The following is a 17,391-nucleotide window of genomic DNA, read 5'->3' as shown; positions in this document are numbered from 1 at the left end:
TTCAACTAATACAACGTTTTGACAAATGGAAGCATTGGGTGTGAAGCTAACTAGATCCATTCATTATTTCATTTAAATTATGGAAATTTCTGCACAAATAATAAAATGTGACCATATAAATAAATTTTATTAGCATTTATTAATTATTTTATGTTTTTGATAGGCAAATAACCAAATGAAAAAAAAGAGAATTTTTCATGGACATGGAGAATATTAGCTTTGATTATATTAAAACAATAATACTTGTAAATTTCAGTGAGTACAATACCATCTTTAACGGTTACCGTATTAATGCTCAGCCATATAGGTTTAGATTTGGCTGAAATCCAAAGGGAAGTTTTACATAGACTCTAGAATTAGAGACGAAATCATTGAATGCAACTACTGATGATGTTAGTGCATGCTTGGTAAACAATAGCTGCATGATAAATATTTTTTCGTCTGCTCTTTAATGAATATGAACAAATATACCCAATTTTTTTTAAAAAAATGCATGCATGACAAGATTTCAGTTTGGGAGATTTCGTTGCGAACATTTTTTTCTTGTACAAATGAAATGTCTATCTTTCATTGTTTTATTTAATGTATGTGACGTGATAAATTAATATTTTTAACGTGTATGATAAATAGGAGAAATTATATGGAATATTGGTTACCGTATATGATATAATTAAGTAAATAATTGAAATGAATTTAAAATAATAGGAGTGTAAAATATAATGTTTAGTTCAATTTTGAATAAATCAAAGTTTAGTAATTAATTTAATACAAATTCCAGTAACCATTTATAAAATGATCCTAAGAAGTTTTAAGTTATCCTTAGTAATCTTTTATTTACTAATGGAATTGCAGTCATATGCAATCTAGCTGATCCATTTCAAATAAAAATATACAGTATATTATTTATAAAATCTTGTAGAAAAAAGAAGCATTAAGCTCTCGTAGCTCAGTTGGTTAGAGCACCCGTTTAGTAAGCGGGAGGTCTTGAGTTCGACTCTCAACGAGAGCATTGATTTTTTTTTCAATTTCTGATTTTAAGCAATAATTAGTCGGCCATTTTTTCCCGTTCGGAATTGTTCATATGCCAATGTAGGGGTGTCGAAACGGGTACCCGCGGGTACCCGTACCCGAAAACTTAAATATTATACTACCTAATCCCGACCCATATAGTTAAACGGGTAACCCCATACCCGCATCGGGTATCCCAAACCCGCACACATAATTTGAATTGTGTATTATATTATTCAACGGTATTATGCTTTTAGTTTTCGCTTATCATCAATGCTAGTCATCTAATACAATAATTTTTTGTACATGTTTGAAATTATAGAATGAATTTTGGGATTGTTGCTAGTTGCTGCACTACGATTTTAGATTTTACATGTTTGAAATTATAGAGCATTGATTTTTTTTCAATTTCTGATTTTAAGCAATAATTAGTCGGCCATTTTTTCCCGTTCGGAATTGTTCATATGCCAATGTAGGGGTGTCGAAACGGGTACCCGCGGGTACCCGTACCCGAAAACTTCAATATTATACTACCTAATCCCGACCCATATAGTTAAACGGGTAACCCCATACCCGCATCGGGTATCCCAAACCCGCACACATAATTTGAATTGTGTATTATATTATCCAACGGTATTATGCTTTTAGTTTTCGCTTATCATCAATGCTAGTCATCTAATACAATAATTTTTTGTACATGTTTGAAATTATAGAATGAATTTTGGGATTGTTGCTAGTTGCTGCACTACGATTTTAGATTTATATTTTTTTTACTTTGTTGTATTTGCATAATTTCCAACTATTAACTATGCACAAATATGATGATTTCTCATCTCTTATATATAATATGACTACATATAAAATATAATGCAAATCCAAATTTCAAATAAGCAAATATAATAGAAACATCAAGCATGTCTAAAATTAAATCACCATTCAAAAGTCTAATATAAAATTATAAATAATTCACTTTCATCAAAAGTCTAAATATATATATCTTCAACTAAAAGTTTATATATTTTAAATCTTTAATATAAAGACACTAAACTAATAAAAGTTTCACTTTCACCAATCTTGCAATCCTTCATTTGGTAGTGGATAAATAATTGGAAATAAAGTGTATCATCGGGGAGTATATATGGATTTGAAACTAATTAACTAAAATAAAATATTTGAAACCCCTATAAATAACGGGTATTATCGGGTTTAACGGGTATACCCGAGCGGGTAGCAGGTATACTCATACCTGCAAAAATTTAAAACAAACTATCCGATCCCGCCCCGTTTCCCATTGTCGTCGGGTAGCGGGTACCCGTTAGGGTTGAGGGTTTCCCAATACCCGCTACCCGTTTCGACGCCCCTATGCCAATGTGCATTAATTTATTACTCACCAATGCACAGCTAATCAATACTTGTCCAATTGTTATTTATTAGTAATTGTATAAATTCTATGAGAAATGTTTTGGAGACATAATGGCATTGTCATAGGATGTAATTAGTAATTTTGTATTTAATTTTATTTTTGATTAAAATTATAGTTTATCAATATACCTTATTGCCCCTACATATATAATTATCTAATCAAGGAGTATCAGCTAAGATCCACTCCATAAGAGTGCTTCATTAACGGAAATATATATGGACTTAGCTGGGACCCACAGCTTTAAATAAATTGATCCATATCATTTTTTTACATGTGATTTAAAAACAAATGAATCAAAAAGATAAGAAAAAATGTCAACAATTTTCATTAATAATGACAAAATAATTAAACATATATTCAAAATTGTTAAAATTTCGAATGCTTAAAATTAATACAGTACTATATGTTTATTTAAAAATATACAGTTATACTTTATATTTTTTGTTGTAAAATATTAGAGTCCTTAGTTCAATTCAATATAACATGTAACACATTTATATTTGATATAAGGTATATTAATTCTAAATGAGGTTACGGTTTTGATTTTAAGAATTCATAATTTTGAGTTTTTTTTATGTACTTTTCCCAAATTTTAATTTCTGTAAATGACTAATTTTTGGGAACGTTATAATTGGATCTCGATCAAAATATAATCACATGATCTTAATTCTTAACTTGTTATTCAATATCTTAAAGATATATAATTAATATTTTTCTTTTATTTATAAATAAACTTCTTGGCTCATTTCGCTATCATGCAATAATTTAAAAAAATTGATACGATGTGATTTATTCATACTAATTGAATTTAAGGTTTTGAGTTCAAAATTTTAATAATTTTATAATTAATTCTTTACTTCTTAAAATAGTATTAAATTATATAAATTCTTAATTTTGGAACTTTACAAACCTCTATCAAAAAAATTATCACATTTTAAACTCATTTATTTAATATTTCAAAGCTTCATATTTAATATTTACTCTTTTTTATAAAATATAGTACTAGAGTCTTAGCTTAATTCTTCATGCAATAAATTAAAATTTGAGAAATAATAGTATATTAATAATAATTGAGTTCACATTTTTTATTATAAGAATTTCATAATTTTTATTTTTTATTTTTAAAATTTGATTTTTTTATTATTACAATTTCAAATAAGTAGAAAATTTGTAATTTTGTAGAATATATACTCTCAAGAAAATACAGATATATAAAGAAAAAAAAAAATGAAAATGTGCGTGGTTATGTTAATCAGACATCACATTAATGTACCATATTAACTGAAATTCTTCACATTAAAATCCCCTAAAATTAGAATTATCCATAATTACACTACTAGGGATATATTAGTCAAAATCTATATTATATTTATAGAAAAAAGCCACCATAAGGGTATTATGGCATAGAGACATTATGTCTCTAAATCACTACCCAAATTCTATATGTAATTGAATCGATATTAGGCGTGTTAAGTCCTACATTGACATATTAATTTAATTTGTTTGCATCATACTCATTCGAAGCAAAGTTACTATAATTGCTAATATTGAGCTAAAACCGTTAATGTTTGAGCCTAGAATTTCAGATTCGAATTAATAGTAGCGTATGAGGCCAAAAATTAGATTCACATAGATATTAGATAGTAGCACAATCTTTAAATTACTAGCAGTTAAATATTTTTGCCATAGTATTGATGTTACAATGGTTATAGATAGTGCAATGGCTCAAACTTTTACCGTAGTAAAAAGCTTCTAGTACTACTCAAGCATCAAGATTGCAGAAAATACAAATCAACTAATAACATCAAACTTACTCTGTGTGTCCACAAAAAGTATGTCATATTGGTAGACATCACAAATTTGAATACTACAAAATTGGTAAAATAGAAGAAGATAAATTAGAAACATTTTTTTATATTTTAGTAAGATGACTAATTTTGATAGAAAAATTGAAATAGAAAGATGTGAGTGTGGCCATCTGTTATGAATGGAGAAAATATATTAAAAAAGAAATGTTTTGTCATAAAAGAAACCACCGGGGTAGTACAAAAAAGAAATTTGTTGATATTTAGGTTGAGAATTTTTTGTGGCAACGTCAATCATTTAATTCAAAATGAAATAAAGCTGAGCATTTCCCACACGATTCTCTGCAACCGCCGACATCTACTTCTCATTGTCATCCACCACCGCCACCGCCACCACCTCTGTGCCGCTCCAAAAATTAGGGTTTCATCGATTTGTTGACTCAATTGAATGGCTGCTGCTCCTCTGAGCCCTTGCCCTTGCCCATCCACTCTCAACAACCGCCGCCAAACACGCAGAGCATCTACTTCAATTTGGAGCTCCAGTTCCATCAAACTTCACTCAATCAGTAACTTTCGCGGAGTTCAATCGGCCAAAGCTTCGCCTTTCGACGATAAACTCAATGTCAATGGGGAGACTGAGAGCGCTGCCATCGAAGCGAGCAGCGCCGTCAAGGATGAGCTGTTCGTGCGCTTCTTCCGCGAGGCGTGGCCGTATTTCCAGGCGCACAGAGGCAGCACTTTCGTCGTCTTGATATCTGCTGAGATCGTCGATAGCCCTCATTTGGATCCTATTCTCATGGCACGTTTTCATCTTTTCAATTTTTGTTAGTTTTCCTGCTGAATTATCTGCCCTTTCTCGCTTATAGTATTCAATTTGAGACGGTGATATTGAATCTGGGGGTTGATTTTGTGATTTGTATGTTGTTGTGTAGGATATATCGCTGCTGCATGGTTTAGGAATCAAATTTGTTCTTGTGCCTGGGACGCATGTGCAAATTGACAGGCTTCTCGCTGAAAGGGGTGAGATTGTTTTCACATTTCTAGTTATATCCTCTTTTTCCATTGTGAAATTGTTCGATTGTTTAGAAGATTTATTGATTCTTAGCGTTAAACTGTGTTTTATGTCACAGGATGTGACCCCGAGTATTTTGGGAGCTATAGAATTACGGACCCCGATTCTCTAGATGCTGCAATGAATGCAGCTGGGAGGATCTGTATCATGATTGAGGCAAAGCTATCACCAGGGCCTTCTTTGAGTGGCATACGCCGCCATGGAGATAATAGTAGGCTGCATGATGGTGTCAGTGTTGCAAGTGGTAATTTCCTTGCAGCTAAGGTTAGAAGACATCTTCTTTCTTTCTATATCTTGTTCAATATAACGTTATACTCATTCCCACAACAATTTACTGGTCTTGTATATATATATATATATTTGTGTTAGTATGCTAACTAATTTACTGAAATAACTAATAACTTTCAAGATTGTGCATTAAAATTATCAACACAACGACATAATTATATCAATACAACTTGTAAATTTAAAATGTCAACACAAAGACATAAGTTTATCAGCACAAGAAGATTGATAAATTTATGTCTTTGTGTTGATGTTTTTAACATACAAAATTGATATTAGTTATTAGTTATTACCATAACTTAGTTAGTATTTGATCACACACCTATATAACACACACACACACACACACATATATATAGGGGCATGTTAGGGTGCCACCACCCCTTAAAATAACACCATACCATCATTTCTAGCCAATCATTTATACACATGGACGAATAATAAGCTGCCACGTGGCAAAAAAAAAATCTGGAAAAAGACGGGCAGCAATGTGCTTGTCTTTATACAATAATTTTTCTTGAACAGCAATATCCGACACACTATACATCAATCTATAGATTGTTGTGTAGTGTTTGTAATATTGCTGTGTAGCGTTTATAATATTGCTGTATAAGTGGTGTCACGGTGTCATTTTAAGAGGAGTTGTCATTTTAACACAAACCTATATATATATATATATATACATACATCATTGTGTGTTTCTTGCTCCTTGCTCTGCTGAGATTTGCTATCCTTGGCTTTGCAGAGAAGAGGAGTTGTAGAAGGAATTGATTACGCATCAACTGGTGAAGTTAAGAAAGTAGATGTTTCTCGTATACGTGAGAGGCTAGATCAAGATTCCATAGTGCTTTTAAGCAACCTGGGCTATTCAAGTTCTGGACAAGTATTAAATTGCAAGTATGCTAATTGCTAAATGATTTTGATAGGTATTTTTGTATCCTTGCAGGGTTGTTTGTGCAGTAATTATCACAGATGAACTAGTAGCTTCTAAATTGTTGAACAATATCATAATGAATTTACCCATCTCTAATTGCATGGCTAAATTTAAGCATCTATTTTTATTTTATGCTGTTTGACTTCCACATTGAGTTCCTTTCAACATGACAATGAACTTTGTTGAAAATCTGTCTACAACTTGTTTGACTACCTTTCACTTCCATAAGCATCCTAGTGTCCGTCGCCCATTAATTGTTTGGCCATGGAGACCAATTAATGTCTAAAACCCAGTTCTTCCTCTCCACATTGCAGCACTTACGAAGTTGCTACTGCATGCGCGTTGGCTCTTGGTGCGGAGAAACTCCTTTGCATTATTGATGGTCCAATCCTTGATGAATCTGGGAGGCTTATACGTTTTCTAACACTTCAAGATGCAGACATGTTGGTTCGCGAACGGGCTAAACAAAGTGAGACAGCTGCTAATTATGTTAAAGCTGTTGCTCAAGAAGATGTTGGCTGTGTAGCGTATGATGATACAAGTGATATGGCTACTACAAATGGAAAGGTTTTTACTCAGGCTCCAACATTCCAAAATGGTGTTGGCTTTGGCAATGGGAATGGACTTTGGTCTACCAGTGAACAAGGTTTTGCTGTTGGAGGCCAAGAACGGCTGAGTCGGTTGAATGGTTATTTATCAGAAATAGCAGCTGCTGCTTTTGTTTGCAGAGTAAGTCTCCAGAATTTAATGATTATTCTTGTGTCAGCACTACTCTGCTGACTATATGCGTGTCCTGAGTTCTTAAGCTATTCATATTTTTTATTTGTTATGGCACAAAGTGGTTGGCATATGCTAAGCCTGTATTCTTCGCTATGTTATTCTAATGTTGGCGTGAAAATTAGATTTCAAAAACGAGAAAGGAATCTGATAAACCCTAATGCTCTTGCAGATTTGCTTAAGAAATTGAAATCCCTACACCCCCCTACTCACTTTATTCCCCCAGTGTGGTTTTTAAGATCTTGTAGTTCTGAGTAGTTTTTGGATTTGATCAGGGCGGTGTCCAAAGGGTGCATCTATTAGATGGCACAATTGCAGGAGTTTTACTGAAGGAACTGTTTCAAAGAGATGGAGTAGGCACAATGGTGGCAAGGTATCTATCTCTAGATGTTATCTCTCTGAGACTATTTTCAGGTTGTATTAGTTTTAGTGTTTTACCTTAATTTTTCTTGTCGAATAAAACTATTCACAGGAATTTTCAACCAAAGGTTCCTAAATATTTTTTTCATGCTGCCAAATATCTTGAAAATTCTATTTGGACTGTAATATGGAAATATATTTGAACTGCTGACAAAGTTCATTTTCTATTAATATGTACTGCTATATATCCTGCTTTTCTTGAAGGTGCACCTATCACAAAAAAATTGAGTTCTGTTTTCCAATACTCAAAGAGTTTTTTTTACATTTTTGCTTAAAAATGTCATGAAAAGAAGGAAGCTGTTTACTTATATAAGGTTCATTCTTTTGTCAGTGATCTTTATGAAGGGATGCGGATGGCGAAAGTCACTGATTTTCATAGGATAAAACAACTTCTGTTACCTTTGGAGGAGTCTGGCACATTGATAAAGAGAACAGAGGAACAGGTTTATTCATTGTCTGTATGTTATTTTGACTTTTTATTATACTATCTTTGTATGTTTCACCCTGTCTCTGTCTGCTGCAGCTACTCCAAGCATTGGATTACTTTATAGTTGTGGAGAGAGAAGGTCAAATTACAGCTTGTTCAGCTCTTTTCCCTTTCTTTGATGAAAAATGTGGAGAGGTAGCTGCAATAGCTGTTTCTCCTGAGTGCCGTGGCCAGGGACAGGGAGATAAACTACTTGGTATGTAGAAGATATTTCATTTCTCCTAAATTATGTTTGTGTATTCATCTTTCATTTCATTAGTCACTACTGAGGTCTGTATAGAATCTAATCATGATGTTGCCTTGCTCTCTTCTCTCACAATCTCATTCTCATCACTTAAATGAACTTATGCAACTTTTGTTGCAATCTAATCATGATGTTGCCTTGCTCTCTTCTCTCACAATAAAGTATGTTTGCGTTGCCCTTTGTTTCAAATGCTCTTACTCTTCTTAATAGACTTCATAGTAATAAGCTCTGTGCTCACCATGGCAATATGCTCTTTTGTACATTTGTATTAGCTGTCAAAAATGGGAAATAAGCATGTTGAGTGTTTTGATTGCTTGCTGCTAGTTAGTAGTTAGAGGTGCTGTGATTTCTATCTTGTGGAGGATAATAAAATTTCTGTATGGCCGTGCAGATTATATTGAGAAAAAGGCATCTTTTCTTGGACTTCAAACGCTTTTCCTACTGACAACTCGTACAGCTGATTGGTATGTCATTCTGATTGCAGTATCCATATTAAAACCCTTAAAAAATCAGTTGTCCTCTGTCATCGTATTTTGTACAGTATATCTTATTTGAGGCTTTTTACTTGTGCTTCTCTTTTTTATTATAATAAGCTATAGTAAGAATAAATAAACTGAACCAATGACATAATGACATTTGTTCTACTTGATCATAATGAAATTTAGTGCGAGTTTAAAACTGCTAAAATCTGCTGTTGTTCACAGTTGTATGGTGTTCTCTAACTTTTTTCTGACTTGATAATGGGTGATTTACCACTTTCCAAATTCCACATTGATTGTGACCTTCTGGATAAGTATATTAAAAGTAGTAGCCCACCTTTTTCATCTACTCAAAGAAACTGTAGTCTAAATTGTAATTTTGGCTTTGCTTGCTCTGTCTGTCTTTATGTCAGCTGCTAGGTATCAAATATCAATGATCTTAAAGATACTAGGTGTTTGAACAGGTTTGTGAGGCGTGGCTTCTCGGAATGTTCGATTGAGTGCATACCGGAGGAGAGGAGGAAAAAAATCAATATTTCTCGTAGATCAAAATACTACATGAAGAAACTTCTACCCGACAGGAGTGGTATTCGGTTAGACAATGCTTTTGTGTAACACCATTACCATTACCTCTACTCCTTTGTTGTATTTTGAGTGTCGCAAAATAGAATCATAACACCTAAATTATAAGAGCACGTAACTTATAGTTTGTGGGGAATAAATTACATTGTAGTGTCATAAATCATGGGAAAGGGGCATAATCTAGCCTAATATTTGACTTCTCTTTATCTCAAAATAGGAGCAAACATTGATAAGAAACCGACCAGGGAATAGTCTAGGGGCGGATCAAAGTGTTTATGTGTAGTAGTAGAAGTTAATCTATAGTTTAACATGTGTCTTTAGGGGCGATGGATTAATGAGTAGAGCTTAAGAGACGTGATCAATTGTAGGATAAAATAAAACTGAATACCATCCTTAAATTCGTTGTTAGCTTGGGAAGGAATTTGGGTACATGGATAAAATAAAACTGAATACCATCCTTAAAAATTCGTTGTTAGCTTGGGAAGGAATTTGGGTACATGGACTTTACTGCCTGAAACAAGTTAGGAGAGAGTAAATGTGTTGTTTTTTTGCTAGTGGCTCCCTCCACATATATATAGTTCGGTGAGTGGAGGGAGCCAATATTGGGTTTAGGAAGAAGACCTATAGTCCATTTTAACTTATTCTATGAACTCACTAGCAATTACAGGCCACAAGAAATCCTGTGGTCCAACATGATTGCATTAAGAGACTCGTGTTCTCTTTTTAGCTACGAGCCAAAGCTCAATAATGGTAGGCTTCACTGCTTGACTACAATATGGCCACTTTTGAGGAGTTAAACAAATTATTTTGAAGGAGTTTAACTTTACTTGCTAGACTAGAAAAGTTGAGAGATGTTATTCACACTTTCGAAGAGTGCAGAGACGTTGAAGCCCGTCGTTGATTTCATGAGTTGATAAGGAGCTGCCGAAGTCACGGGATGACATCAAATAAGGAGTACTTATTATAGTTCTACACATAAGGCTTGACACTTTTGGAGATGATGCACAAGCTTTTACTATGAAGTCTTAGAGCATCTGTAACCTCGTCCCAAATTCAGATCCTAGTTCCCTTCACGTCATCATTCCCCTAAATTTGAGTCCCTAAATTTGAGTCCCAGGTCACAACTCCTCTAACCCTGCAGGCCCCATCTCATGCCACAACTATTAAATTACACTATTCACAACTTCAACTTATTTTACTTGTAAAAATTGAAAACATTGAACGATTATAACATGAAAAATTTATTTTTAATTCAAAATAATAAATTATAAGCTAAAAAAAATAAAAATTAGAACAACAAAAAAATGCAAAAAAAAATTACTTCTTCCTTTTTCTCTCGCCCCTCTTCTTCCTCTTCAAAATATTAAAAAAAAAAAGCAAAAAAAAAAATTGAGAAAATTGGGTCGGTCGTCCCTCTTCCTCTCCCCCTCCCTCTTCTTCCTCTTCCAAATGCAAAAGAAGATCAGAATTGAGACTCTGTTGCCCTCTTCTTCCTCTTCCAGAAACTAGAAATTCAGGCCCTGGACCGGAAAAAGCTCACCTCCAATGCCGGTCAGGCCGGAAAAACCTCCCCTCCAACGCTGCGTGACGGGAGCCGGGGCCCAACTGCGGCCCGGCCCCTAGCGTTAATGATGCTCTTAGATTGCTAGCATACATACGTAGAATCTGGCTACAATGACCAAAACTAGAAGTATTCCATTTTCAAATCAGTTTTTTTTTCCCAAACCAGATCAAAAGAAAAAACTATTTTTTTAAAAATTAAAATCGATTCAAACTGAAAAACCAAACTTCAACTATATAATAAAAACCAATATGAATAAAAAAACTGAAATTGTGAAAAATCTTTTAATACAATAATAAAAATTATAGTACCATTAATAATATTAGATTGTTATCTTCGTATTAGACTTATTAATTTAATACCGATGTCCGTGAAAAAATATCTCATTTTGCAATTTCAAGACGTTCGAAATTTATTGTCTTATTTACTTGTTTCATTTAAGATAATGAACCTAATTATTTAACTAAATAATTGCACTCACATTCTATTATTAAACAAATATATAAAAGTGGGTTTCATATTCGAATAACTAATTTCTCCATTTTTTTTTTCAGAAAGTCAAAACAAATTTTTAAAACTTGTGCCGAATCAAAATAAGACTAATAAATGGCTAATAGAGAGAATATATTTTAATAATATATAGTTTATGTATCCAATCTCTTAGTATGTCCAAAGTTGCAAAACAGTAACTATTTAATTTGTCCCTCAATATTTAATGGAGGTAATATTCATAAAAAAATAAAAAAGATTGCATATGATTTTAATATTCAAAATGTTTAAAATTATATTGAAATATCTTATTGTAATTGTATATTAATTCAGTTTTTTAATTTTTAATTTTGGGTTTTTATATACCCAAACGGAACTTTACTGAAATCTGAAAAAAAAAAACTTAACCAAATTTTAAATTCAGTTTGGTTAGATTGAATATTTGATTGTTGGGTATTTTGCTCACTCCTATATATGTTCTAACAAAGCCTTTATATCTTTTCAACTAAACTAAAAAAAATGAGAAAATTCATTTTTATTTGATCTTAGGATCACTTTCACTTGGTAAACTCTATGTAATCACAAGATCGAAATAAAAACTAGATGCATAATAAATCTGTTAATAAACTACAGGTGATGATATTATAGTGAAAATCTTAGACTTGGGAGCGGCTGCGCTTATGAAAAGCTTGATTTTTTCTTATTATGATTATATCTCTCTCTCCCAAAGCATCACCATTTCCATTTCCAGTCGCCTCTTTCCTCTCAGACTTGTTCTTCTGCAAGCGGAAAGCGCTCCTCAACCCGTTCATCAACCGCCTCCCGAAGTTCACCTCGGGAGACGAGGGCGCGACATCGCGATAACTCAAGGAAGAAATCGACCCAAGTTGGCCTCTCTGGAGCTTGTTGGCATCCTCAGAACTGAAGCGGAAACTAGCAGAGCGGTTCTGAGGTTGGCCGAGGAGCTGGCGCATGCTGGTGAGCTCCTCCTCCAGCGTCTGGATGCGCGAGCTCGTGGCGTTCATGACCGCCTTGAGCTGCGACACCTGGCGGAGAGCTGCGTCCTTCTTGAGGATAGCCCCCAGGGTGGCCACGGCCGTGGCTGGGGGCTCCTTCCTGCTGCGGCCGCGGTGGTCTGCAGCGGACGAGATGATGGAGTGGCGCGTGTTGAGCTGCTGGAGGAACATGGCCTGGACCACGAACCGGAGCGGCATTCTTGGGGTCTGCACAGCATGCATCAAAAGCTTCGGCGATAATATGCTGCAGTCTATGTAGTTGCACATTTGGATTTTCTCCTCCTCTATTAACCATCCCATGTTATCCTGGCCGGTTGGAATTTATTTCGCAAATTAACAAATACCTATATAATAAAATTGTTAATTAATTAGAGTCGGCAGCGTACTTAAACGAGCATACCTTGAGATACATGTCGATAATTTTGTAGAGGAAATCGTGAGAATCCGCCAAACGCTGACTCACTGATTCCAAAATCAATTTCAGATCACTAATCTCGACATTTTTCAACCCTTCCAAGCACCTAGCGTCCCCGTCACCAGACGCCGTTAGACTTAACGCCTCAATGCATCTGCTAACGAGTCCGGCCGCCGCCTCAGACTCGGGGAGGAGCGGGAAGCACGACTGCAACACGATGGAAGCGCACTCCTTGTTAACAGCGACGACGCGGCGGAAATAGGCCTCCGTGATCTCCTTCAGGTCACCGGCGCCGGCCCCTTCAATGCCGAGCAGCTCCGCCGCAGTGCGGAGCGCGGCGACGTTGAACGGAGTGACGGCGATGTGCGTTCCGTAGCAGAAGTCCGTTACCAAGGCGAAGGTTTGGGCCGTTATGTTTAACGGCGGGGAGAGGGTTATTTCGGTCAGTTCAGCTAGCTGCCGTTTCAAATAGGTACTCTTCGCTATCAATGCTTGCTGTAAATTGAGTCATTGATTCATCACTTTCTTTTTACAAACATCACTCTCATTGCACATTTATTTAGGCTAACGAGAAACAATTAATTCATGGAGTAGCAGATGAAAAAGTATTTTGTTATAATAGAACTTATTCATAAACTAATGTATCGATCTTATCTTACACAAAAGTACTAAATTGCAGTGGATGGTTAAGAATTGAACTAACTAAGAAAATGAAATTAATTAATTTCCGTAATGAAATTAAAACAGAAAAGGACATTTGTACAAGTAACGTTGTTAAATCATTTTCCTACTACCTCAAACATGTTTAAATCTTAAACATGTTGGTTGAGAAAAATGGGAAAGAGAAAACAGAAGCAGTACCTTGTGAAGGCGAAAACATGTGCCCTGCACATGTATCACAACATCTGGATCATGTCTGCTTCCTGATTGCCTGTACCAAACACAAAGATTGGAGTGGGCAATTTGATATATGCACAAAACTGAATGAAATTTGGGGATTTGAAATATTAAAGAAAAAGAAACATAAAATATATACCATGGTGGGTGCTCCTGCCTAGACAAGTGTGGTGTTTTAGAAGGGGAAGATTCAAGGGATGCAACGGTGGAAAAAGATGATGATAATGCAGAATTTTCATCTTCTTCTTCTTCATAGATTGTTCCAACAACCCCTAAATCATTCCAACCCTTCATTCCAAAATCTATTTCCAGCTCTCTTGTGTAACTCTCACAGAGAGGCAAAGGGTTTTGTGTAAACTCTGAAGGGTGTGGGTTTTTAAGAGTATGTGTGTGTATCCATGTAGGAATTGTTTGGGTGTTGGTGCATTAATTGTGGGCATGTGGTGAATCATAAATGCCACCCTCCCCACTTCATTGAAATCATTCATTTCTCCTGTTACTCTGAAAACTTAATTCCCATGTTTCAACAAAAAAGAAAAAAAAAAAAAAAGAGTAACTAAGGGGGCCTGGGGTTGTGGCGGGAGCGAAAACGCTCGTTTCAAAAATATAAGTAATCATACAAATTGATTTGATTGATGAACGTTTTACACTAAGGAAAACCTCAGAAGTCAGAAGGTTAAAATAGAAAATGCCAAAAATATTTACTGAATCGACTTTGTAGTATTGTAGTAAGTACTTCTAGTATTCCTAATTACTCCCTCCGTCCGCCATTAGGAGTTCCATTTGTTGGCGGCACGGGTTTTAAGAAATGTTAAGAAAAGTGGGTGGAAAAAAGTTAGTGGAATATGGGTCGCACTTGAATATATTAGTTTTAAATAAAATGTGAGTGAAATGAGTTAGTGGAAGGTGAGACCCTATTACCATTTATGGTAAAAGTGAACCGGGACTCCTATTCGCGGATGGACTAAAATGGCAAAACGGGACTCTTATTCGCGGACGGAGGGAGTAGTTTGCTTGGATTTTCTCTTTTTTTTTGGAGAGATATTCTCTTATCTTTGTTTTTTTTTTAGTTAAGGGCAAAGTTCAAGTACATTGCTCTCCCTTGTTGGTCTTAATTTATTCCTTGATGCATTAAGATGAAATTTATTCCTTGATGCATTAAGATGAACGTTAAAACTTTGGATTTGAAAATTTGACTTGTTGGTAGCGTCTTTGGGGGTTGACTTTCAAGTAATTAAATCATCAATAAAAGGTTACTAATGACAACCTAGAGCAAGAAATTACAATCTGCAACAGAAATAACAACGAATGGCCATTCAGAAAGGTTAATTATTCCAAACTTTCATGATTGTTGCTCATTCCTTTTAAGTTATGGAAATATACAAGATTTATATACTCCATACATCCACCGATACAAGACCAATTTTGATCGGACACGAGTTCGTGTCTTAAGAAATATAGTAGAAATCGAGTGGAAAATGTTAGTAGAAGATGAGTCATACTTTTACATATTAGTTATATATTAAAATATGAGTGAAATAAAGTTAGTGGAATGTGTGGTCCATTACCAAAAGTAATAAAAAATCAAAATGAGACACTTGTTGGTGGACGGAGAGAGTAACTATTTTTTTCTTACAAATTTGGCAATTAAAGGGTTTTCTTAATGTTGTACGTCAAATTCAAATATTTATACTTTATAGCCTGATCTTTGGCCAAATTTCATAGTGATCTAACATTAAAAAGTTTCATAAATATATCAATATTTAAGCTCCTTTGTGGATTGTTCCAATGTAGTCAGCGGCGAATCCATAATTTTTAGTTTGCAGTACAATAAATAATTATAGCACTTCGAAGCTTCAAAATCTAATTCATTTTTTTTTTTAATTTGTTTCCTCAATCATAATTGATTATTTTATTTTCATTATTAAAAACATCATAAAGATGTGCATTATAAGAGAATTGGAAAGATAAAAATTTATTACTGTACTATATTATGATGAAACGATATGGAACTAAAATACATTAGAATATTTTTAAAAGGCTAAAATGATGAAGATATAAAAATTAAAGATTTGAAAAACAGAATGAATAAATATATGTGTGAATGAATTGTGTAAGTTTCAAATGTATTAAAATATTTATAAAGAACTTAAATGATGCTGGTATAAAAAATGCTTTTAAAGATTTGAAAAAATAAATATTCATGTGAATTGTGTAGATTTCAAAAGCATTAGAATATTAAAAAACAAAAGAATGAAAAGTATAAAAATGCATGAGATTTAATCAAACAAAAATGCGTGCATTAAATGGGTTTCTACTTTGGAATCCATATAAGAATTTTCAAAAAATATAAAAAGATATGGAGTATAATTAGAATCTTTAAAATGATTAAAATATTTATATATATAAAAAAGGAGTAGTACGAAAAAGAACAATATATAGGAGTTGCACTTCGGGACTTTACTACGAAAGAAGAGCTAAAAGATGTGAATTGTTATTGAGTACCAGTATCCCATATGTGCGCACAGGTTAAGATATTTTAAAACATTGATTTTAGATTCTAAATTAATTAATAATATTAGATACAATATTATTATATAAAAATTGTAAACAAACATTATTATTATATTTGATGTTGAAAACAAACTCCATATTTAAAGTAATAAAATTAAATATGAAGAATTGAGAATGTAAACAAACATTATTAGTATATATCACGCAGAAAACAAACTTCGTAATAAGCTAATAACCATAGAGAGTAAGAGAGTACCTAAAATTTGATCAAATTTATGCAAAATGTTCAACAAAGAATATAATGAGAAAAAGATAAAAATACGGATTATAAGCTATCAAATGCCATATATTTAGGGTGCGGGTGATAGCCCTTAAATCCCTTGAAACAGCACTGTAGCAAAAGGGTTTCCACCGTTTGGTAGCCCTGAAACCATTCTTCCAACCCGGTACACTGCAGCCGGATTTCACACCCACATCTACTATTTTCACTCAATTCATGTTAACTCTATCAGGATGGAAGCGAGGTATTAGTTTCAAGGTTATCAGCAGTGTGCTGAAAGCGCTATATTAGGCCGTTTATACTCTCGGGGATATTCGCCGGACTCACACCACAGCTCACGCCGGACAACATCTTGGCGTGTGCAGCTTCTCCCATTGACGGCGCCCACCGGGTCTTCTCCTCAAATTTCGACCGACGGCCATATTGGAGTTCAATTCCGCCATAGGTTTGTTCGAATTATGCGATTCAAGCTTTCGATCTACTGGGTATTCGTAATTGATTTTGTTTCCTCAAATTGTTGTTGTAATTCGACGATTGGTAGATTGTATATTCTTCAAATTGGCCGAATTGTTATAATTTGGAGTTTTGCTAGCATAATTTGCTTCTCAACTATGAGAAATCGATCGGTGATAAGAATTGTACGGCAAGGGGGCAAGGGATGGTTTAGTCATTTGATCTACCATTTCAAGGCTTGGTGGACTCA

The 17,391-nt window shown here is 34.2% G+C and overlaps 2 protein-coding genes and 1 non-coding gene across 5 annotated transcripts; 2 read left to right on the top strand and 1 right to left on the bottom strand.

Annotated features, from left to right (window-relative positions):
* The first annotated feature begins 935 nt into the window (after positions 1-935).
* TRNAT-AGU (transfer RNA threonine (anticodon AGU)) lies at positions 936-1,009 on the top strand. The gene has a single exon. It is a non-coding gene; the product is annotated as a tRNA-Thr (tRNA).
* A 3,505-nt stretch (positions 1,010-4,514) lies between these two features.
* LOC125201052 (putative amino-acid acetyltransferase NAGS1, chloroplastic) lies at positions 4,515-9,676 on the top strand. Of its 3 annotated transcripts, XM_048098940.2 has the most exons (11): positions 4,515-5,035; positions 5,169-5,256; positions 5,367-5,572; positions 6,339-6,490; positions 6,842-6,879; positions 6,967-7,256; positions 7,580-7,677; positions 8,056-8,167; positions 8,248-8,407; positions 8,847-8,919; positions 9,387-9,676. In XM_048098940.2, the coding sequence occupies exons 1-11, from the start codon at positions 4,685-4,687 to the stop codon at positions 9,547-9,549; spliced, it is 1,731 nt and encodes a 576-aa protein (XP_047954897.1). In that variant the 5' UTR covers positions 4,515-4,684; the 3' UTR covers positions 9,550-9,676. The 3 variants fall into 3 exon arrangements, with proteins under 3 accessions (XP_047954897.1, XP_047954894.1, XP_047954896.1); XM_048098937.2 differs by having other exon boundaries at positions 4,516-5,035; positions 6,842-7,256; XM_048098939.2 differs by having other exon boundaries at positions 4,517-5,035; positions 6,842-7,256; positions 9,399-9,676.
* Positions 9,677-12,153: 2,477 nt separating this feature from the next.
* Positions 12,154-14,290, bottom strand: LOC125213225 (Phototropic-responsive NPH3 family protein). The gene is made up of 4 exons (XM_048113647.2): positions 14,034-14,290; positions 13,859-13,928; positions 12,983-13,492; positions 12,154-12,888 (listed from the first exon to the last, which is right to left on the bottom strand). Exons 1-4 carry the CDS (start codon positions 14,186-14,188, stop codon positions 12,223-12,225), a joined length of 1,401 nt encoding a protein of 466 aa, XP_047969604.2. The 5' UTR covers positions 14,189-14,290; the 3' UTR covers positions 12,154-12,222.
* Between the last annotated feature and the right edge of the window lie 3,101 nt (positions 14,291-17,391).

This window comes from Salvia hispanica, chromosome 2 (assembly GCF_029641045.1).
Source record: "Salvia hispanica isolate PSC_SH4W2 chromosome 2, Shi_PSC_v1, whole genome shotgun sequence".
In the NCBI taxonomy this organism is placed as follows: domain Eukaryota; kingdom Viridiplantae; phylum Streptophyta; class Magnoliopsida; order Lamiales; family Lamiaceae; genus Salvia; species Salvia hispanica.
This window is presented reverse-complemented; position numbering and strand designations above follow the sequence as displayed.

Bases quoted from the DNA above. Each gene is read 5' to 3' on its own strand.
- LOC125201052 (XM_048098937.2), top strand. From the start codon at position 4,685: ATGGCTGCTGCTCCTCTGAGCCCTTGCCCTTGCCCATCCACTCTCAAC. The intron at 6,491-6,841 runs GTATGCTAATTG...TCCACATTGCAG, and splicing joins GGACAAGTATTAAATTGCAA to CACTTACGAAGTTGCTACTG. The intron at 8,408-8,846 runs GTATGTAGAAGA...ATGGCCGTGCAG, and splicing joins ACAGGGAGATAAACTACTTG to ATTATATTGAGAAAAAGGCA.
- LOC125213225 (XM_048113647.2), bottom strand. From the start codon at position 14,188: ATGAAGGGTTGGAATGATTTAGGGGTTGTTGGAACAATCTATGAAGAA. The intron at 13,493-13,858 runs GTACTGCTTCTG...CTCAATTTACAG, and splicing joins CATGTTTTCGCCTTCACAAG to CAAGCATTGATAGCGAAGAG. The intron at 12,889-12,982 runs GTATGCTCGTTT...CCAACCGGCCAG, and splicing joins TTATCGACATGTATCTCAAG to GATAACATGGGATGGTTAAT.